Genomic DNA, 23679 nt, shown 5'->3' on the forward strand with positions numbered 1-23679 from the left:
GGGGTCATTTTCATCTCAGTAATTGCTCGGCGAAGTACGTAGTATCAGAGCTGATGTGTTTCGATCTTGACCTGTGTAAAAGGCTTACCCACCTTCCTGGGACACTGACATTGCTGTAATGCTGCAGGTCCCGCCTCCTTTTGCACCGGAATGCCGGGTTCCCATGGAAAAGGTCACACTGAACCGGCTTTTCTTGGTTCAGTGTGAATGACCCGACCTGGCTTCAAACATGGGTTGTTCACATGCCAATTAAGTGGGATCGCTGTGTAAAAGGGGTGAGTGAGAAGCTGCAGGGACTCAATAGGCAAGGGAGCTTCCTAGGAGATCAATGGTCAGTGTCCCTTTATCGATAAAGGTCAAGATCTGAAATGTTGATTGACCATTTCTCTCCATGACCCGTTGAGCTTTCCCACCTTCTCATTGTTTTCAATTTATACGAAGCACTGGCTAATGCCTAAATTAGGACCTGGATCACATTGTATAGGTGGCCTGCACTCTCACCAAAGCTCATCTGAAAAAATTGCTGGAGGGAAAGAATGTGAGATTTCCATTGTAACTCTTTGAGAATTCACAGAAGATACAAACCAGTAGATCTATTTGGAAATGGTGGCACATTCCCTTAGCTCAGCTGAAAGTGGTCTCAGTTCATGGTCAGTGAGATGTAGAACAAGCCATTATAGTACCACAATATCTAAAGTGTGAATAGAAGTAAGAAGTTCTCGGAGATCAACATTTTGTCTGTGCCTCATTTATCTTGCACAGAATCAGAGATTGGAGTGCTTCTTCAGGAAAAAAATGAGACAGGGTGAATTCATGTGGCTGAAATTAACAAGACTTTTCAATTTAGCCTGTGAAATATGGCACAGGCATTTTCCAAATCTGTTTGAAAGATCGCCTGATAAACATCTCATCACAAACACCATTCTCTCAGTGTCCTAACCTCAAGGCACTTCCAGGCAGACAAGGCCTCATGTGTACCTTGTCCTGTTCGCCAATTTAATCCTTTGGGTTTGATCCTCTGCAGTTTGCAATTAAATGTGAAGGGTGAGCTGTAAAAATAAATCAAAAGAAGACTGCAACAGTTTGAGGCACCGTGCTATTATTTAGTGGATATCCAGTGCTACTGTTAACCTCATCATATTTTACCAAATTAACTGAGAATGTGCGATCTATAAATGTGTCCATAGGTGAGGTTTGGTTTGTTTGCTCATTTGTGATAAAGATAGATTAATTAAGCCATCTTAACCCTTTTGGATTAGTTTTTCTTTGCTAAGTTTGAAGACAGTTTATTGATTTTTTTTATTGCAATGCCTGCGGCTGTAAACGGGATTATGCAGGAACCTATGAAGTTTGATAAGAACAGTTTAAAGGAGGGATAAATGAAGCTGACATAATTTAATTAGAAGTCTGTAGTTTGAAAGCTTGAGTATTTGTGGGCAAGATTATTTCATTTTAGGTTACATCATTAAAAGTCACAAATCAGTTCCCGATTCACTGGATGTACAGTTTATGGAAAGGGTGAGGGACAGAGGGAGTAAGTGTTACCTTGCTAATACACAGCATGGTGTTGTTTCAGACTGGCGGCAGAACTGACTGCAGTGTTGGTGATCTATGTGCTCATTGTACTGGCTTTTTTCTAATAACCCAGGAATGCACAGGGCTGCATTAAATTTCCTCTGACAAATCTCCTCCTTCATGATCTAATGGTTTTCATCCAACACCATAGGTGCTCTGTGTTTAGCAAGGGATTACTGAAGGTGGTATGTGAGTAGAATATAAATGGCTAAGCCCAGAATGACATAATTTGGGTCCAATTAGGTGTACCCCAGAAGTTCTGCAAGCCTGTTCTTTTAGTCCAAGTCATCATTCCTGCAATGGACATCATCACAGGATTTAAAATTTCAATTTTTCAATATTTTTTAGACATACAGCATGGAAACAAGCCCTTTCAGCCCAGAGCCTGTGTTAACCAATTAAACCCAATTGACCTACAACCCCTGGTGAATGGTGGGAGGAATCCGGAGTCCCCAGACATGGGGAGAACGTACAAACTCCTTGCAGATAGCATGGGATTCGAACGCCAGTCCTGATGGCTGATGCTGTAGTGGCATTGCGTAAACCCCCACACTAACCGTGTCGCCTACCCCCCGCCCCGAACCGTTATGCTAACTGTGCCTCCCCTATTTCCCTGTACTCTCCAGGTCTTTAAGCCCAGGCTGGTGTCAGTACCTCAAAAGAGACAGCACAGAGAATGTTAAGAATAGCAATCTAGAAATTCTATTGCAGATGAACCATTGCATTTTTAATTTGAAGATACAGCACGGTAACAGTCCATTCTGGCCCATGAGCCCATACCCTCCTTCCCCCACATCCCGCCAGTTAACCCATTTTTAATTTGGAGATACAGCACGGTAACAGTCCATTCTGGCCCATAAGCCCATGCCCCCCCCCCCCCACATCCCGCCAGTTAACGCATTTTTAATTTGGAGATACAGCACGGTAACAGTCCATTCTGGCCCATGACCCCACGCCGCCCCACCCCCTGCCAGTTAACCTACTAACTTACAGACAGTGCAGATTGAATCTGGGTCGCTGGCACTGTGTTGCACCAACTTTGCCGCCCCAGTGAGAACCTGAGGGTGATACTTAGATGGACTTGAGTGTCAGATAGCATAGCTTGCTGACAACATTGAGCGGTAAAGCAAATTGTGCAGAATTTTCAGATGCAACAGGTAATCAAATACAGGCAAGAAATACCTTTAAAGGTCTGTGACTCTAGATTTTTAGTTCTTTATGTTTGTTTAATTTACATAATCTTTTCCTTGTGGTGTTAGAGTATAGGAGGGAAGAGAGAGGAGTGGGCGGGGGATGGTGGTGAATAGACTCTGAATATAATATATCATTGTTGAGAAAGATTGTATTCTTGTTTTGAATTTGTGTGAGCCTTGAAAAATCAAAATTAAAATATTCAAAACAAAAGGCAAGAAATATTGCCCTTCATTACCAGAAGGATTGAATTTAAGAGCAGGGAGGTTCTGCTTCAACTGTACAGGGTAGGCAAGGATTTGCCTGGAGTACTGTGTGCAGTTCTAGTCTTCCATCCTCAACATCCATTGGAGCGCTTTCATCCCTAACGTCGAGTACTCGAGATGGCAGAGGTCGACAGCATCGAGTCCACGCTGCTGAAGATCCAGCTGCGCTGGGTGGGTCACGTCTCCAGAATGGAGGACCATCGCCTTCCCAAGATCGTGTTATATGGCGAGCTCTCCACTGGCCACCGTGACAGAGGTGCACCAAAGAAAAGGTACAAGGACTGCCTAAAGAAATCTCTTGGTGCCTGCCACATTGACCACCGCCAGTGGGCTGATATCGCCTCAAACCGTGCATCTTGGCGCCTCACAGTTTGGTGGGCAGCAACCTCCTTTGAAGAAGACCGCAGAGCCCACCTCACTGACAAAAGGCAAAGGAGGAAAAACCCAACACCCAACCCCAACCAACCAATTTTCCCCTGCAGCCGCTGCAACTGTGTCTGCCTGTCCCACATCGGACTTGTCAGCCACAAACGAGCCTGCAGCAGACGTGGACTTTTACCCCCTCCATAAATCTTCGTCCGCGAAGCCAAGCCAAAGAAGACTTGAGTAAGGATACACTGGCTTTGGAGGCGTGCAAAAGAGGTCACCAGGTTGATTTTTGAGATGAGGGGGTTATGCTATGAGGAGAGATTGAGTCACCTGGGATTAGGCTCACTGGAATTCAGAGGAATGGGAGGGGTCGCATAGAAACATAAAATTGTGAAAGGGGAAGATAAGATTGAGGCAGGAAAATCATTTCCACTGGTACGTGAGCCATAGTCTCAAGATTCAGGTGATTAGATCAAGGAAGTGAGGTGAGGAGGAACTTCTTTTCCTAGATTAGTGAATCTATGGAATTCTCTGCTCAAGAAAGCAATAGAGGCTGTATCATTAAACATATTTGTGGTAGCTAGATTTCTGTTTGGTAAGGGAATAAAGGTTGTGGGAAAAAGGCAGGTAAGTAGCTGGATCATCCATGACCTGTTGAATGGTAGAGCATGCTTGACAAGGCAGACGGCCTTCTCCAGCTCCCACTTCTCATGTTCTTATGACAATGTACCCTCGGTGTCATCGTAATCTCCTGATGCTGAAATCACATCAGGAAATCTCAGTGGTATCTATATAACAGGAGTGCACTGTGGCACGCCTCTGGAAATAGCCACAAATGTGACATGCTCCTACTGTTCATTAAGCTGAAAAACCTGCCGGCACTATGCAATCCAGCATTGAGATGTGTATTTCTATATTCTCTTGTTTGCTGATAGAAAAGCATTGGATTCGGTGGAGAAAGAGGACTGCCAGTTGGGAATTGTCCATTGGGACAATCTGATGTGGGACATGATTTTAGTCACAGCAGATGACCAGTTGCCAGGATGCAGAAAATTCAACAGGTGGGGCAGCATCAATGGAAAAAGAAACAATGAATTTTCATGTCAAATGGGATGTGGGAAAGGGGGAAGGCAAAACCTCTTGCAAGTATAACTTCCAAGAATATCTCATGCTCACGTTGGTAATTCCAAGGGCCTTTAACCTAGACAGAGATTTACAAGTGTCGAGTGCTTCCAAATTTCAACCAATGCAGTGATTTTGGCAATTTCCACTGCAATTTTGAACATATTTACTTTATGCTCTTTATCAGCCAAAGGACAGAGGGTCAGATTATCCTTGGGCTTAGGAGCACTTAGGAATAAGGCCACGTGAGCATTTATCTGGGAGGACAGGGAAAAAGAAAAAGAAAATTGGGCTGTAAGCATTCAATGTGTGGATGGCCGGAGGCTTTTTCCCTGGGCTGAAATGGCTAACACCAGGGGGCATCATTTTAAGGTGCTTGGGAGTTAGTACAGGGGGATGTTAGAGGTAAGTTCCTCACACAGAGAGAGTGGTGGATGCATGGAATACACTGCCTGCAACATGGTGGAGGCAGGAACAATAGGATCTTTTAAGAGACTATGGGTACATGGAACTGAGAAAAATGGAGGGTTATGCACTCGGGAAATTCTAGACAGTTGTTAGAAAAGACACCACACTGTAGGCCAAAGGGCATGTACGGTGCTGTAGATTTTTGTGTTCAAATATAAACCTCAGCGCACTACAAATATAGTCAACCAAGATCATGTGAACACTTCACAGAGGAAATGTCCGCCACATGGTTATGAAGACTATTAAAGGATACCAAGATGTTGTTTCTTCAGACAAGAAAAAATAGAAATAAAATTCTGAAATAAAATAGAAGGCCCCGGCAGCATCTATGAAGAGAGAAACTGGGTCAATGTTACATGTCGATGATGTCCTCCGGACTGTAAAAGCTGTTGATAAACAGTTTATAAAGAATGTGGAGAGAGGGCTGAAGGGATCCAAAAAAAACATGGGAAAAGAAGTCTGTGATAAACTGGTGACGGCTCATCAAGAACAAGAAGGGGAAGAGAAACCAAGGTCAGGAAGCAATGTAAATGAGAAATCCTGTGGGAGAGAGAGAGGAGCAGAACGCCTGCAAGGTGAGTGGCCCTGGAAGATGAGTGGCAATAAATTCCAAATACAAAATGCTGCAGTATCTGAAATAAAACACAAAAAAATACTCAGCAATCCACTATCTACATCTGTGGAAGGGGAAGCAGTCAGTATTTCAAACTGAAGACCGTTCATTAGAACTGGGAAAAGATGTTGAAAAAAGATGAATACAGACTGCTCGGGGATTGGGTCAGTCCGGATTTTTGGAGTTGCTGGCTTCATGGGCGGTGTTTTTAAAATGGAAATTTAAGGAGGAATAAAGAAGGTAAATATTGATGTTTATTCATTACCAGATACAGATGAATCAAAACAAGCAGATTTAAAGAAAAATAAACATTTCATTGTGCACCTGTGGCACTTACACACATCCACGCTCACCCACAAAAGCCTGTGAAATTTTAAAAGTTTGAGAATTTTTAAAAATCTGAATTCTCACGTGATCCACATTTCTGGCATCTGGATTTTTGGACTTCTCCTGTAATAGAAGAGGTATCCAGTGACCTATAAGTCCTGGTCAGGAATATAGTAACTCGACATGAACAGTCATTGAAAGTATAGTACAGTATGCCAAAGACTTTCAATCCGCCCATATGCAGAAGGTTACCCTCCTCTAAGTCAGCCATGAATTGATTCAGTGGCAGGCTAGACGAGGAATTAAATAACTCATTCTCCACCTATATTCTTGCAGGTAGCCATTGTGGAAAACTCAAAGTTACAAGATCTCCCCCTACATATTTTATATCTTCTGTATATTATAAAATGTGTATTTTGAAGGTTTGCTTTAAGTATGTTTGCTGGTGTGCAGAATGAGGAAGAAAGCCTAGTCTGTTACTTTTCTAGTTCGACTGAGGTTGTTGAATCTCCTTTTGGCCTGGAACTGAGGGAGTTGTGACATGAAGGGGGTCCAGAGGGGTCATTCAGTGCTAGTTCTGATCTGGTGTCTTTGTGGGAACTTTATGTGGAATGATCAAACTGTGGTCGCAATTTCCATGAAGAGGTTACGAGGAGGTGCAGGGAAGTTATCTAGGAATTGAGTGAGTACGATTTCTACTGCAACCCTTTTTGACTGATGCTGGATCAAGCAGACAAATTATTGTTTTGACATTTGCACATTTAGTTACACCTATTTTGACACAGTCTCTTATATAGAATGACTACGGTGTGCATACAAATAACAAAATAATGTAAACTGCGACTTTGGAAACCCATATTTAAGCATTTCTTAGAGTCACCAGAAAATCCAAACATTTATCTCAACCATGAGGTTGATCAATCTCTTCATGAGCCACTGAGTCTTCCACGAGGTCAGAGAGTGTCAGCTTTTCTCTGCGGAAAATAAATGGAAAAAATAATTCCAGTATTGCCCAGCTCATTCCTGGTTTTTATTTTATTCTCAGAAATAAAATGTTGTTTGATATTTTGAGCAACCTGATTCTATATGATCCATTGAACATGCAACAGTACAGCACAGAAACAGGCCCTCGACCCACATCTGATTTCAGAGTTCGGATTTATTGCCAGAGTACATAAATGACAGCACATACCTCCCTTTTCATGTGGACAAGACAGACTTATCACTTATTGGCATGGACAAGACAGACTTACCACTTACTGGCAGGGCAAAAAAAAATGTACACAATTTACATATGTAAACAAATGAAAATCTATAAACAACTGACTGTGCAATACAGAGTTGCAATAAAGTGCAAAAGCCCTTAAATGAGTCCCTGATTGAGTTTGTTGTTGAGGAGTCTGATGATGGAGGGGTAGCAGCTGTTCCTGAACCAGCTGGTGCGAGTCTTGTGGCACCGGAACTTCTTTCCTGATGGCAGCAGCGAGAACAGAGTGGGTGCTGGGTGGTGTGGATCCTTGATGATTGCTGCTGCCCTCCGACGGCAGCGTTCCCTGTAGATGCTCTTGATGGTGGGGATGGCTTTGTCTGTGATGTACTGGGCTGTGTCCACTAACTTTTGCAAGGCTTTACACTCCAGGGGTATTGGTGTTCCCATACCAGACCGTGATGGAGCCGGTCAGCACACTTTCTTCCACACATCTGTCGAAATTTGCCAGTTTTTCTGATTTCATACAAATCCTCCGCAAACTCTTGAGGAAGTAGAGCCGCTAACATACTTTCTTTATGATTCCATTAGTGTGTTGAAGCCAGAAACGATCCTCTAAGATAGTGACTCGGAGGATCTTAAATTTTACTCACTCTCTCCACCTCTGGTTCCCCCAATGAACACTGGATTGGAAACATCTGGTTTTCCCATCCTGAAGTCAACCATCAGCTCCTTGGTTTTGGTGACATTGAGTGTGAGGCTATTGTTGGATATTGATGTCTGCATAGGACATTTAAATTAAAAAGTCAATGTTTGTTCCTGATACATGTCCCTTCTTCCCAGCCTATCTGTCTATCTGGAAGCCTCCTAAATGCCTCTATTGTACATTATCTGCTTCCACTACTGGTCTGGGCAGCCACGTCCAAGGGCTGCATAAACAAACCATTCTGCACATCCTGTTTAAACTTGCCCCCTCCCCACCTTAAAGAACTAGTCTGTGATATTTTTGCCCTGGGATGGAGATTCTGACTGTCTACCCTATCAAAGGGTCATCATTTTATAAATACCCCTTCGCCTCTCCAGAACAAAAAACCAACCCAAGTTTGACCAATCTATCCCTGTAGCCCATACCTTTTAATTCAAGTAACATCCTGGTAAATTTCTTCTGAACCCTCTCCACACCCTGTAATGGAGGGTTACTAAACTTGTACAGGTACATGGAATTCCAAATGTGGTCTAACCAAAGTTTTATGAAGCTGCAAAATGATTACTTTCATATTCATTGTCCTGCCCAATGAAGCCAAGTATACCATATGCTTTTGTTAACATCCTATCTCCTTGTGCTGGCCTCTTTCAAGGACGGATACACCTGAATTCTCCCCAGATCCCTCTCTGCATCTATGCTTTTAAGAGTCCTGCCATTTACTAAAAAATTGGTCATTTATAATTATTTTATTTAATTTAGATGGCCACAGGCCCTTCCGGCCCATGAGCCCGAGTTGCCCAATTGACCTAAAACCCTGGTATTTTTGAGTGGTGGGAGGAAACTGAAGTACCAGAGGAAACACCTGCAGTCATGGGGAGAGCACTGGGTTCACAACCTGGTCGCTGGTGCTTTAACAGCATTGTGCTAACCCTCTCTGCTAATCATACTGCCCTGTGCAGTGATTATTTGCTTTATTCATCACATTGGGTATCAATTTGACTGCAACAGGACAATTGGCATCTTAAAGACCAGAAGTTACAGTGATAAGTAATAACAACTGAGGCTTTGCTGGGTGGCAGAGTGGAAGGATACAAGTGTATTTTCCACATAATTGCCCACCAGTTGTGCAGCACGGTTAGCACAAATTGTCGAATGTTCACAACAGTACAAACCTTCACCTGGAATTCAAACAACCGGCAACCTCAAGCAACTGATGAAAAAGAATATTGAGGAAAATGAATAAATTTTAAAAACAAAATAAGTAAAAATTTAAATAAAAGTTTAAAATTGTAAAAATAAATATTTTTTGAAGTAACCCATAAACCTTTAAATGAAGATAGGAGCAAATATTCAGACAGCAGAGTGTGCTGGTCATGTTTTGCTCATAGCAACTATTTGAATAAAGTTGTGTTTGAATAAAGTGGCATCATGCAGGATGAAGAGTTGCTTGATGCCTCTCACTCTTGGGGTGACTCTCTTAAAGTGTCTCCTCATCCCTGCTTAGTAAGAGTTTTTATTTGTATTTTTTTTCTTTGGCTTGGCTTCGCGGACGAAGATTTATGGAGGGGGTAAAAAGTCCACGTCAGCTGCAGGCTCGTTTGTGGCTGACAAGTCCGATGTGGGACAGGCAGACACGATTGCAGCGGTTGCAGGGGAAAATTGGTTGGTTGGGGTTGGGTGTTGGGTTTTTCCTCCTTTGCCTTTTGTCAGTGAGGTGGGCTCTGCGGTCTTCTTCAAAGGAGGTTGCTGCCCGCCAAACTGTGAGGCGCCAAGATGCACGGTTTGAGGCGTTATCAGCCCACTGGCGGTGGTCAATGTGGCAGGCACCAAGAGATTTCCTTAGGCAGTCCTTGTACCTTTTCTTTGGTGCACCGCTGTCACGGTGGCCAGTGGAGAGCTCGCCATATCACACGATCTTGGGAAGGCGATGGTCCTCCATTCTGGAGACGTGACCCATCCAGCGCAGCTGGATCTTCAGCAGCGTGGACTCGATGCTGTCGACCTCTGCCATCTCGAGTACTTCGACGTTAGGGATGTAAGCGCTCCAATGGATGTTGAGGATGGAGCGGAGACAACACTAATTTGTATTAGTGAATTATTAAATATATTAATAAGTCTTCATCTGTAAACTTGGGGGATGGAGGGTTAATTATGAAGGCAGTCCTTGAAAGAGGCCAGCACAAGGAGATAGGATGTTAACAAAAGCATATGGTATACTTGGCTTCATTGGGCAGGACAATGAATATGAAAGTAAAGTAATCATTTTGCAGCATCATAAAACTTTGGTTAGCACGATGCTACTCAGTGCCAGCGACCGGGGTTCAAATTTAAATTTAATTTTGTAAATCATGGGAATTACTTGGTTAAAGTGAATGTTACATTTTTAAACAACAATACTGATCTTTTTAAAATTACATTTTGCTCTTTTTTTTCTTTTGTAGTGTTTAATTCTTAATGCTGGTGTAAGTTAGGTATTGTCAGAGTGAGTCTCAAGCAACCAGAAAATTTGCATATCTGGAAGTTACCAGATACCAAGGGTTTATTGTACCTCATTTTAAATCATAGGAAAGCAAGAAATACTAAAAGCATGAAGATCTGGCAAGAAGAGTGAAGAGACAAATGAAGTTAAATTTCAGAGTCATGTCCTAAAACAAATTGAATTATTAACAATTTTTTTTCTCACCCTATATCCTACCTCACCCACTGACCTTTTATTTCTGATTTGATGTTCTTTTCTTTTTTATTAACTTTATCCCCATGTTGGTACTTGTATCGCAAATGCTCCTCAATTGTGAGGTGGCTGGTCGTCTACAAATTCACAAGTTGCCTTCAAGTTCAAATTTATTGTCACATGTATCAAAGTGCTGTGAGAATGTTTGTTTTGCGAGCAATTCGTATATGATGTAAGAAAAATAGAGGATTATGAATGTGAGGTAGATAAAAATTAGATTATAATGGAGTAGGTTTACATGAATTGGTGCAACATTGTAGGCTGAAGGGCCTGTACTATGCTGTATTGTTCTATGTTCTATAATTACAGCAAGTAAAACACAGCCTAAAATATGTGCAAGAATATTGGCTTGTCATAACCTCTGTATCTTGACTTCTTTTGAAGTCACTGGAACAGCAGCTGTGAAGACAAATACAACTGGCAGCTCATTTCCTAAACACAAGTTCAATGTCAGTGGTTGTCCTAACACCTTCTCCCATAACTACCCAGTGGAAAGTACAAGGCTGTTGTGCACCCTGGCCTCTCTTCAAGGAACTGCAAAAAACTACATGTTGGCAGACCAGAAACAGTGCCCTTCTTCACACGACTGTCATCTTCATCTTTCGTGGATTTGCAAAGATGTCTACCTCAATATTTCTCAGACAATCTCCTCACTATGAATAGGTTTAAAACCTCATGCTGACCAGTGCCAGCTAATGACAAACTATATTACTTGAAAATAACTGCACCTCGTAAACCCATCTCGCTCAGGCACGGGTTAAGTGGAGCCTTGTTTAATGCCTCTGCAGCAGTGAAAGATTCAAGTTTTTTGGTGGGCAATGATGAGGTGACTCGCAGAATTGAATCACTCCCATCAATTTCCTCAAGTTGTGGTCAAAATGAGGAAACAGGCGTATGTGCACAATCCTGTGGCCAGACCATGATCCACATGCTCCTTTTGCTGCACCATCCACTAGTCAAGGAAAGATAAGTAAGATATTAAACCGTCAGTCTTTTTTTTGAGAGTATTAGAGACGCTAGACATTATATTGTTTTGAATCTGCAATTGCACGTACTCCACGTAAGCTTCAACCACCGCAGCTTTTTAATATATTTTATTAGGAAGGATTTTCTTTTAATTCATTAATATTTGCTTTTCTTTTCCTTCCATTCCATCCTTTCCCACCTGCCTAAATCCTTCAACCATCTCACCTGGCAGAAGAAGCTCTCAGTCCTACACTTATTACCTGTAAGTAAACTGCTTTGATAAAAAAGTGCTCCATGCTTTTATCCATTCTTATCCATTGCAGAACATTTGTTTCATTCACTTTTTTTTTCCAAGTACCTCGTATTCCAGATTTGTTAACTGATTGTAGTTTGAATTGCCTCAGTGTATAATCGAATATTAGAGTAGAAGCAGCGGACAACGCTGGAATATTTTGGGCAAATGTTGTAGAACTCTTAGTTTGGATTAAGCATTGCAACAGGAAACCGCTGATAGTGGAAATCCAAAACAAAAGCAGGACCTGCTGGAAGCAGCTAACCGATCAGTCCATGATTACGGAAAAGGGGGCACATTTTTCAGGCTAAGAGCCCTTTATCAAAGCTCAGCAGTGTTAAGAAAGGGAAAAAAAAAGGTCAGTGATTGCAAATGGATCTGCATCATAGAGAAATACATGATTAAAAGAGGCCCTTCAGCCCACAGAATATAGACTATCAGCCATCTATCAAGGCCAATACAAAAAATGTAATATACAAAATTACAAAATATACTTCAACACTTGCCTGTGGTAAAACCAAACAAAGAGTTGCCTGGCGCCCCCCCCACTCCCCCCCGAATAATAAGAGAAAGAGAAGTAAGCCCCCCCCCAATAATAAGAGAAAGTCCCTTCAGAGACATTGAATGTTGATGGATTTGCCTTCACAGCCTCTACAGCCTCACAGTCTCAGTTCAATCCATTGGCAAAGCTCCAGGTCCAAACATCCAATATGATCAGGAAGATTTCAGCACCTGAGACCCTTTCGGAAGCCGACCTTGCCCTCAACTCCCTCTCAAATCCTTGCATTCTTCTCAGACTCCACCTAGATTCTTCTATTCACCCATGCACAATGAGCAGTTTACCGTGGCCAATTAGACAGCCGACTCCCATCCTTTGGGAGGTGGGAAGAAACTAGAGGAGACTCGTGTAGAGATATACAAACAATACAGTGAGTACCCAAGGTTAGGGCTGAACCTGGCTCTCTGGCAGTGTGAGGCAGTGGTTCTTCTGGCTACCCTAAGTATATTACTAAATATTCACTGATCTGTTTTGATGAAGGAGTCCTTTACCTGAATCACCCGCTGTTTCTTTCCTCGTGGATGATGGTCGATCTGTTGGGTACTTCCATCATGTTTATTTTTGCATTAGTGAATGAGGCTGTTGAACGCACGTGCCTTCAGCAGCAAGATTGTCGGATTTAGAGTGTAAGTATTTTGTTATCAAAGGAGTCATCAATATGAAATGATTGTAATGTGCTGTTTTCGCGATATCTGAGTATCCATCCAATTGGTGTTGCTGGTGAGGGTTCATGATGTGGGGCTCAGTTGCTGTGTTCTCGCTCTCTTGTTAGTCTTTTGTCAGGGCTCACACTCAGTCAAGATGCAGCCAAGTTGTTCGATTCTCAGAATTTTTTTTTAAACCAGTAAACAAAAACCCCAGGTTTCATTTTGAACGAAGTATGAACCAAGCAACACAAAATCCAAGGTTTGGAGAGAAAGCCTGAGACCTTTCCACGTGACAGAGAAAGGGTGCCAACCCAGGATTTGTGATGGAAAGTGCTATTTTTATTTTATGAATAAAGGAAGATTGTCACAACATGGAAGATGTCATTCACAGGGTAACCACAAAGCCACAATATGGGGTAAAATGAATCACTGAGAAAGGCAAAGAAAGGAACGAGATTGCAAATGATTTACAAAATATTCACTCCAGCCACAAGTGATAAAGTTGGCCCTTCTGAATCAGAATGTTCTTTGTGCAAAAGACAGGTGCAGGAAAATGTTCTTCAGAATGATGAGAGCCCATAATGAAAACGTGCAGTGAGACAGAGATTCAGCAGTAAAAGTCTTTCCAACTTTGAATCCATCAATAAATGCAAATTTTTTTAAAAAAGCATTGAGGACAGACGTGTGGTGATTTGAAGTGTGTTCAGGAGAATTTGGAAACAAACTCTTGTGGCTGAGATCCACTTCATTGCAGTGTCCTGTGTCCAGGGCCTGGAATAGGAATAAAGTGAAATCAAGTTTTGTTTGCTCTTTTTCCTCTGGTGTTTTATTTGGAGAGGAAATTAAAGCAATATTTTCTTGCAAGTTTTCAGCGCACTGGACATCTCATCAGATACCCTGGAGTACACTGTGAAGTTTTAGCCAGCAATAAAACACACCTCACAGCAAATGAGATTTTTGATACCACTAATAACTCTGCAGCAAAACTGCTCCATCACTTAACATGGCCAGTTCTGATCTTGTGAATGGGCATTATAGATCAATGGTTCTCAACATGCAATGAAGCAATATTTTCAAGCAGCTCTGTAAGAAACGCATCTTTATCTAAGTTAAAGTATTTCATTTAACATTTTTAAAGAACAAAAAGTACTACAAACATACTCTGAACATGAATGCTCCCAATCAAAATCAAAGCTCGAGTCACTTTAATGAGATCCCTGTTCCTGATGTTTCTTCACCAATTTCCACATCCTTGGTTCTGTTGCAAAAATAATTTATATCCAGTTTTAGAGGAGAAATATATCATGTGTCTTGACTAAAGTGAAGAGTAACAAAGCAGAAAGAAGACAGAAAACACACACTTCTGAACCAGTCTGAATTTGTCTTGTGTGGAGGTCTGATGGGAACTGTGAGTGCTCAGTGCCAAACCATTTATATTGAGAGATGGCCTCACTGACCTCAGTGGCAGATGGCTCGCCACCCCACTCAAGGTCATCCGGGAGGGCCGAGACTTGACCTCAGACCCCTCCTGACCTCAGTGGGTTGGGAAGTCTCCGTGGCCCACATGGAAACCCGCTGTGGCCCATCAGTGGATTGAGTTAAGAAATGGCAAGGTTAGCAGTTATATACAGGCCCCCAAACAGCAACCGGGAAGTGGACTACGAGTTACAGCAGGAAATAGAAAAACTGTCCCAGAAGGAAAATGTCAAAATAATTATGGGGGATTTTAGCATGAAAGGGGATTGGAAAATTCAGGAAGGTACCTCAAGAGAGAGAGAGTTTGTAGAATGCCTACTGGATGGCTTTTTTGAACAGCTTGTTGATAAGCCCACCAGGGGAGCTGCAGTTTTGGACTGGGTGATGTGCAATGAACTGGAGGTGATTAGGGAATTAAGGGTAATGGAACCCTTAGGAAGTAGTGATCATAATATGACTCTAGCTGGGGAAATGACAGAGCAGAATTTGATGCTTTTTCTCAAGAAATAAAGTGCAGGACAGATATTTTCCAAGACAAAAGAAAATTATGAATGGAAAAATGGCACAAATGCGGCTAACAAGAGAGGTTAAGGCTAAAGTAAAAGCGAAAGGGAGGGCATTGAAGGAAGCAAAAATTAGTGGAAAAACAGGGGACTGAGAAACTTTTTAAAACTTACAGAAAGAGACAAAGGAAGTCAGTAGGAAAGATGAATTGTGAAAGGAAATTTGCAAAAAATATACAAAAGGATACTGAGTTTTTTAACTATAAAAAGTAAAAGAGAGACATGGGTAGATATAGGACCAATTGAAACTGATGCTGGAGAAATTATAATGGATAACAGAGAGATGGCAGAAGAACTGAAAGACTATTTTGTGTCAGTCTTTGCTGAAGAAGACAATGGCAATATACCTGATAGTCAGAGGTCTCAGGAAATAGAATTAAGTAAAGTCAGGAATACAAGAGAGATAATGCTTAGTAAGCTGAATGGACTTAAGATAGATAAGTCTCCCGGATCGAATGAGGTGCACCCATGGGTTCTGAAGGAGGTGGCTTTGGAGATTGTGGAGGCATTAGAAATGATTTTCCAGAAATCAATAGATTCTGGCATGTTTCCCGAGGATTAGAAGGTCACAAAGTAGTTCTGCTGTTTTGGAAAGGAGGAAGGCAGAAAAAAGGAAATTATCGGTAGTTGGAAAGTTATTGGAGTCGATCCTCGAGGTCAAGGTTATAAAATACCTTGAGGTGCATGGCATGGTAGGTCCCAGCCAGCATGGCTTCATGAAGGGAAGATCCTGGCTGATCAACCTAATGGAATTTTTTGAGGAAATCTCAATTAGGACAAGGGAGAGGCAGTGGATGTTATGCACTTGGATTTTCAAAAGGCAATTGATAAGAGGCTACTTAATAAGATGAGAGCCCATGGAATTACAGGAAAGATATTAGACTGGGTGATCGGCAAGAAGCAAAGAGTGGAAATAAAGGGATCCAGTTCTGGTTAGTGGTGTTCTGCAGGGGTCGGTTTTGGGCTGCCTCTTTTTTACAAGGTATATTGATGATTTAGATTATGGATTGAATGGTTTTGTGCCTAATTTTGCAGATGACACCAAGAAAGATGGTGGAGTAGGAAGTGTTGAAGAAACCAAAAGGTTTCAGAGAGACTTGGACAGCTTAGGAGAGCAGGTAAAGAAATAGCTGATGAGATACAATGTTGAGAAATGTATGGTTGTACATTTTGGAAGAGGAAATAAACAGCCGGATTATTATTTGGATGGCGAGAAAATTTAAAATTCAGAAGTGCAAAGGAACTTGAGGGTCCTCATGCAGGATAACCTAAAGGTTAACCACCAGGTTGGATTGACAGTGAAGAAAGCAAATGCTATGTTGCATTCATTTCAAGAGGAAGAGTATATAAGAGTAAAGAGGTGTTGATGAGGCTGCATTGGGCACTGGTGAGACCTCATTTGAAGTATTGTGTGCAGTTTTGGGCTCCTTATCTTAGAAGGGATGTAATAAGGTTGGAGAGAGTACAGAGAAGATTTACCAGGATGATTCCTGGAATGCAGAAATATAAGGAACATATATTGGCTCTTGGACTGTATTCATTGGAAACATTTTAAATGCTGAAAGGATTGGATAGAGTAAATGTGAATAAGATGTTTCCCTTGGTGGGTGAATCCAGGACAAGAGGGTGCAGTCTTAAATTAGAAAATACCCTTTAAAACAGATGAGGAGAAATTTCTTTAGCCAGAGGGTCGTGGATTTGTGGAATTCGTTGCCACATACAGCCCGAACTTTGGGGGAGTTTAAAGAGGAGATTGATAGGTATCTAATTAGTCAAAGTATCACAGGATATGGGGAAAAGGCCAGAACTTGGAACTAGATGCAAGAACAGTTTAGCTCAGGGTAGAGTTGTGGAGCAGACGCCTAATGGCCTACTTCTGTTCCTTTATCTTGTGATGGCCCACTAGTTGGGAACACACTGTTATAGATCAATAGATAGGGAAGGAGGTGATTAAGTTTTGTTTATTCAACTATATTTTAGGTTTAAAAAGTGAAAGGACTTAACAGGTCAGGCAGCATCCATGGGTAGGAATGGTCAGTCACCATTTTGTGTCGGCACCCTCTTTTTGAGACTAAAATGGTAAAGCAAGAAAATCGAGTATATTAAGGGGAGGGTGGCAGTAAAAGGAGGGAGGGGCCAAGAGGTGATAGGGTACTGGAGAGAAGAATGTGGGAGAGGTGAAAAGGCAGGTGGTGAAGGAGCCCACTGGAGTGGGGATGGGGGTAAGGTAGAGAATAAACTGAGTAGGTAAAGGTGGATCCAGATGCTTTAGATTGCTTATTGATGAATGTATATTGTTGCTTTGTTGATAAGCAATAGAACTGATTCATTAGGTTTATATTGGAACCACTTGACTAAAATGTATCACCTTTTCCCAAAGAATTAGACAATGTACTGTCTTTGCATTGTTGTCATTTGGAAGATGGGCTGCAAATAGAATACAGATGTACCCCGCTTTGAGAATAGTCACTTTACGCAAATTCGCTTTTACGAAGGAACCCGTGTTTGCTTTTACGAAGGATTTTCGCTTTCACAAAAGCAGTGAGCATTATAGAGGCGTCCCGAGGCTGCGCGTGCACCCCAAGCAGCTCTTCCTCTCTCTCCTACATCCTAGTATCCTGTACCTCCCAGCACCTTAACCTTCAAATACTCAGCCTAACTGCACTTTACATATCCTTGTTACCTCTTAAGAACATGAAGGTGAACCTCTTCTCAAATTGCTGCTAAAGGCCTTCTCACATTAATGAAATGCTGGAGGAACTCAGCATCCATAAGAGATAAAGAGATATTGCTGACGTTTCGGGCCTGAACCTTTCTTCAAGGAATAACGAAGAATAAATTTATTCTTTACTTATTTCCTAGGGACACTGGCTGAGTTCCTCCAGCATTTTGGTGTTTTTTTTTCTACAATCACACCGTCTGCAGACTTTTTGTGTTTCCCTTCCTTCTCACAATACTCCCGGGTTAAGAGTTCAGTTATTTAGATCCTGTGACCATTCAAGTGGTTCAGCCGATATCTAGCTAAATGGTGGAACTGAGGGAGGGAAGAAGGCCCCTTTTCTTTAATATTCCCTTTCACCCATTAGCTAACAACTTGTATCATGTACAAAATAGTTTCATACAATTACATGTTGCCCATCATCTGGCAACAGTATCTGCCTCCTAACTACAGTCTCTGCTTGGACCATTTCTGCTCAGCACATCTTTGCCTGGGCACTGACAGTAAGAGTCATGGCCATACCGCCTTATACATTGATATTTTCAAGACATGTACCACAGTACAGTCATGCTCCACAGATCATTGCTAGTTGAATTGAAACTACTTTATAGGCTATGTATTTATCAGATCATTCCTGCTTTAAATAAATGTTAGTGTTACTTTAGGTTTTATGTGTCATTTGGTATAATTTGGTGGTTATTTTCTGGGTTTGGGAACACTCAAAAAAATTGCTCATAGAAATCAATGGTAATCGCTTCTTCTCTTTCCGCCATTTCAGTTTATGAAAGGTTCCATAGGAACATTCTAGTTTTGTAAAGTGAGTTATACCTATAGTTTGAATTTAAAAAAATGATAGCTGTATAACGTTAGATTAATTTTGTTCCAAGCAAACCAACACAATATGGCATAATCTCTCTCTGTGTTGGTTACTGCAGACGGGAGGTGGGGGGGGGGGGGTGGTAGGTGGGGTGGTGTGGAGAGGAAGTGGGGTGTTAATCAGGCTTAATAGATTGCAAGTTCTGTATAAGCCCACCCTAATGTTCAGTCATTGCAATCAATGGATGAAAATGAAGTGGGGAATCCACCGCGCCAGCTCACCCTACTCCTCCATCTTACCCAAACAATGCGGGTGAAAATTATCCCCGCAATGTTTTCATTGGATAGTACTGAGGTTGCACTGGAGTTTAAGATGAGAAATGTGTTGCTTGCACATGTGAAAAGCAACTCTGCTTGGATGACTTTTTTTTTAATCAAAAAACAAAAGGAAATCCCAGGTTTCATTTTGAATGAAATACAATGGCAGAACCTTCAGGGTTGGTGACAGAACACACTTCTTTATACCTAAGTAACAACCTGTAACTCCTCCCTCAATGCTGCCAAAGGAGCAATTGATAGCAAAGGTTTAAACTGAAGTTGATAAGGTTATTAGGGATTCCAGAAATCAAGACAAGCGAGCAGCATACTTCTTATGCCAACATTTATTGACCATTCCTTGTTACCTCTTAAGAACATGAAGGTGAACCTCTTCTCAAATTGCTGCTAAAGGCCTTCTCACATTAATGAAATGCTGGAGGAACTCAGCATCCATAAGAGATAAAGAGATATTGCCGACGTTTCAGGCCTGAGCCTTTCTTCAAGGAATAACGAAGAATAAATTTATTCTTTACTTATTTCCTCCAGCATTTTGGTGTTTTTTTTTCTACAATCACACTGTCTGCAGACTTTTTGTGTTTCCCTTCCTTCTCACATTACTCCCGGGCTAAGAGTTCAATTATTTAGATCCTGTGACCATTCAAGTGGTTCAGCCGATATCTAGCTAAATGGTGGAACTGAGGGAGGGAAGAAGGCCCCTTTTCTTTAATATTCCCTTTCACCCATTATCTAACAACTTGTATCATGTACAAAATAGTTTCATACAATTACATGTTGCCCATCGTCTGGCAACAGTATCTGCCTCCTAACTACAGTCTCTGCTTGGACCATTTCTGCTCAGCACATCTTTACCTGGGCACTGACAGTAAGAGTCATGGCCATACCGCCTTATACATTGATATGTTCAAGACATGTACCACAGTGCAGTCATCCTCCACAGATCTTTGCTAGTTGAATTGCAGTCAGGACATTGAAACTAATTATTTTAAACAGAGGCTAAAAGCATTAGTTAACGGCTTTCAAATTAACAGGGAGCTGCAGTGCTGTCTGCAGCACAGCCTTCATTTGGTAATGGAGTAAAACTCCAATAATCTCCTGCCCCGTTGTTTAGAAATCTGGTGGTTTGGTGTCTGGTTCACTAGGACCATATTCCTGCTCACTTTAACCTCACCAGGAAAACATTCCCACACCCTTTAATCTCACAAGGCCCACATTCCTTTTCTTTTTAAAAAGGATTTTTATTGGTGTTTTGCAATATAAACAATTGAACAGTACAATTATACAATGCGTTAAAAGATTTTTTTTAAATTAAAACTTTATACAATATTGTCATAATATGAAAATCCAGAGCACAGAGCAAAATCATAAAAAATAAATAAGATTTAACAACAAAAAAGGTTTACAATTCTCTTTTGTTCTCTTCTCCTTCTAAAATAATTTTATCAATCTTTACACATTCACAATTGACTAAAACAGTTATCTATTATGTTATCAAAATCAAAAGAAAGAAAAAAAATCCCAAACAAAAAAGAAAGAAATCCTTATAGATCAAAACCCCGAACAATTAGCAAGGTTTAAAAAAAAAGATACATGGGAACCAACCCAGAACCAGACATCACTGCACCAAAGCGTCTAATCATTCTTTTTCTTTGGGTTATGATAATAGTCCATATATGGGCCCCATGTCTTTTGGAATTTAATATTTGAGTCTTTACTAGCATATCAAATACCAGGAAAACATTCCCACTCCCTTTAATGTCACAAGGACCACATTCCATTCCCTTTAACCTCACTAGGACCACATTCCATCGCTCACTTTAACTTCACAAGGGCAACTTTCCAACACTCACTTTAACCAAATCCATCAATAAATTTGCGGATGACACCAAAGTTGTCTGCAGGACCCTTAACAAGATGGAGTCAGAGCATGGGAGGAAGGTAAAGGGACATGACTTGGTTCAAGGACAACTTCTCCCTTAAGTCCAAGGAGCAAGGTTTAGACTCCTGCTGTTCTGTTCCCAGTTCACATTACAGAGATGAGGAGGTGATAAACTTCTCCAATGACTTGTCCCAGTCCACCATGTCGACTGAATGGCCAAGAAAGCACACAGTGCCTCTACTTCCACAGAAACCCTGAGGGTGTTTGTCATGTCTCCAGTTGACACCTACAGGTACACCACTAAATGCATCCTATCAGGGCGCATCATTGTGTGGTGTGGCAAGTGCTCCACCCAAGATAGCTAGAAACCTCAGAGGGCTGTGAATGCTACTAAGGCAATCTCATACATCCTTTCTCCTCCGTCGACTCCATCTATAAATTTCACTGCCTTGGAAAAGCAGTCAACCTATTAAAAGACTCATTCCCACCCAGCCGCCCACCTCATGCAATGGTCTTTCCCCTACCATTATAAGCCTCCAAAATAAGCTTTGCAAGAGAAAATTATGTTGGTTTTGCTTTGTACTCACCTCTTCTGTACTGTGCCTTGTATGGGATATGCAACTGGAATACTCGCATAACAAACTTTATCACTACATCTCAGAATATGAGACAATGAACTTGAACCTCTTTGCAGTCCTGTGCCCACATTCACTTTGACCTCACCAGGGCTCTATTCCTGCACATGCCATGAACACAGACAGGATGGCGTTCACTTTAACATCATTGAGTTCCTGTAGCCATATTCACCTTAACCTCAATGCGTCCTTTTCCCACACCCACTGGGCCCCTTTAAGCTCACTAGCTCCTGTTTCCTACACTCTCTTTAAATTCACCTGATTCACTTGCATTTATAAACTACTCTGTGAAATAAAATTCATAAATCACAAGTATCTAGATCTCATCATCAAAAAAATATCCAATGGTCCAGAAATACAGTCAGTCCAGCATCACTGCTGTTTTGAGGGTACCAGCTTATTGGAGATTTACTGTTTCTGCTCTTCCTTTATCCATTTTCTCTTTTATTCTATTTCTCCCAAATTGAAGTGGGCTTTACTGATCAAATTTGAAGGTTAATGGAGAAAGTTAACTTTCTTTCAGCAAGTGGCTAATCTGGCCACAGACTGAGCTCCACTTATCTGCTATTTTCTTATCACCCTCAGTTCTCCCTCTATCCAATCTATGTCTGCAGTGGCACATCTCAGGTATGGCACATGCCTTGGGCACCACTTGAAGGGGGACACCACTGAGCAGTTTCAAGTCATGCTCTGGGGAACAGAATTTTTGGGCACTTGAGCCCATGCATTGACTTTGCTCCCAGTAAATGTTCCAAACTCTGGAGAAGTGATGTGTTGATTACCATGGGAACGGGAGTAAATGCAATGATCTCCATGGAGACAGGACTTTGCCAAGGCTGGGAGCTCAGCCATCAGAGTGTGGCTCTAGTGGTGAGGCCCAGCCCAATCACATCGATCGACGACCCCTGCCCCGAGTGGCTCTGGGATGCGTTTACGAGGCGTTCGGCCTGAGCGAGCCCGAGTGTTTCGAGGAGCCTCTGAACCATGATGACGGGCTATAGGAGCTTGTTGCCCTGTGCTTTCTCAATGACATGCATGACAAAGACTGCCCGTCCATCCTGCTGGTCTTCAGGAGCCCCCATGGGTCAAAGCAGACTCTTGACCTTGCTCTGCTGAGCATAAAAAGAGAAGAAACTGAAAAAAACTAACCGATCACATCGTAGGCCAATTTGCATCAGTGAAAGCAAGGAAGGTGCCATTATAATTTTCATATAGTGCCATAATTTGTTAATTGAGGGATAAACGAGCGTGACTTGTACTTTTGAGGTGATATTATGGTAAAGTTATCTTAAAGATGGGTGTCAGATATTTAGACAGGGACACAATTTCAGTGCTGTTTTCCGTAGATATGCCCTTGTATGTCTGTGTCTCAAATATCTTTAAAGAGGCAGCCTCTACTGCTTCCTTTGGCACAGAATTTCACTTATTGAGTTGTCTCTGGAAAAGCAGTTCCTCCTCATCTCTATCTTAAATGTATTCCCATGAATGTTGAGGCCATATCCTCTAGTTCGACCGATGACCAATTTTCTTATCTATTCCTTTTGAAATTTTAAATGTTTCTCTAAGAACTCTTCTCATTCTTCTAAATTCCAGCATGTATAGTCTCAGGCAATTTTATCTCCCCTCAAAGGCTAAACTCTGGAATCAACCTGATGAACCTCCTTGGCATTTCTGAAGCACAAAGACCAGAACCACATAGGGTGCTCCAAATGCAACCACACCTGCATCTTGTACCATCCATTCTTTTCCATTGCAAGACACAGCTGAGTATGTTTTCACCTTCATCAGCTGTTCAGAGGTTGCTCCATTCATTCTCAAGCTGTTCTGATTTCTTTTCTGTGGAATTCAATGGGGTGAAAATTGGCTGTGAGCTATTATAGTTGGGTGATTTACTGGGCAAGATTCTGGCCAGCCATCGAATGTTTAAATCTAATGTCTACTCAGAACAAATTCCCTGTCTCTGCTATTAATATTCTCAGCTCAGGCAGAAATACTCATCAAAGCAACAGAAGCAAAACGATTGTAAAATTAATGGTTGCATTTTGAAACTGATTAATTTCTTTTAAACAGAGAGGATGAAGTGATTGTGTGTAACTTCAAAATCACTGCTGCTCTATCTTGCCTGAAATGTCATTTGATTGGGGTGTTAATTCTTTCCAACAGCTTTTTATTGAGAATGGATTGTTATTAAAAGCAGTGATGCCAAAAGGCTTTCA

General features: G+C 41.6%; 1 protein-coding gene across 10 annotated transcripts in view; it reads left to right on the forward strand.

Annotated features, from left to right (window-relative positions):
- The window catches only part of LOC138755773 (receptor-type tyrosine-protein phosphatase mu-like), a 1095616-nt gene that overhangs the window by 798960 nt on the left and 272977 nt on the right, over positions 1-23679 (forward strand). For 5 of the 10 annotated variants that reach the window (XM_069922352.1, XM_069922354.1, XM_069922355.1 and 2 more), the window contains one exon: positions 11774-11803. The exons of the other annotated variants lie outside the window; for them this stretch is intronic. In XM_069922352.1, the coding sequence (XP_069778453.1) occupies positions 11774-11803 (30 nt within the window). The remainder of the gene's footprint in view (positions 1-11773; positions 11804-23679) is intronic. 10 annotated transcript variants of the gene reach the window in all.

Source organism: Narcine bancroftii, chromosome 2 (genome assembly GCF_036971445.1).
Source record: "Narcine bancroftii isolate sNarBan1 chromosome 2, sNarBan1.hap1, whole genome shotgun sequence".
Classification (NCBI taxonomy): Eukaryota; Metazoa; Chordata; class Chondrichthyes; order Torpediniformes; family Narcinidae; genus Narcine; species Narcine bancroftii.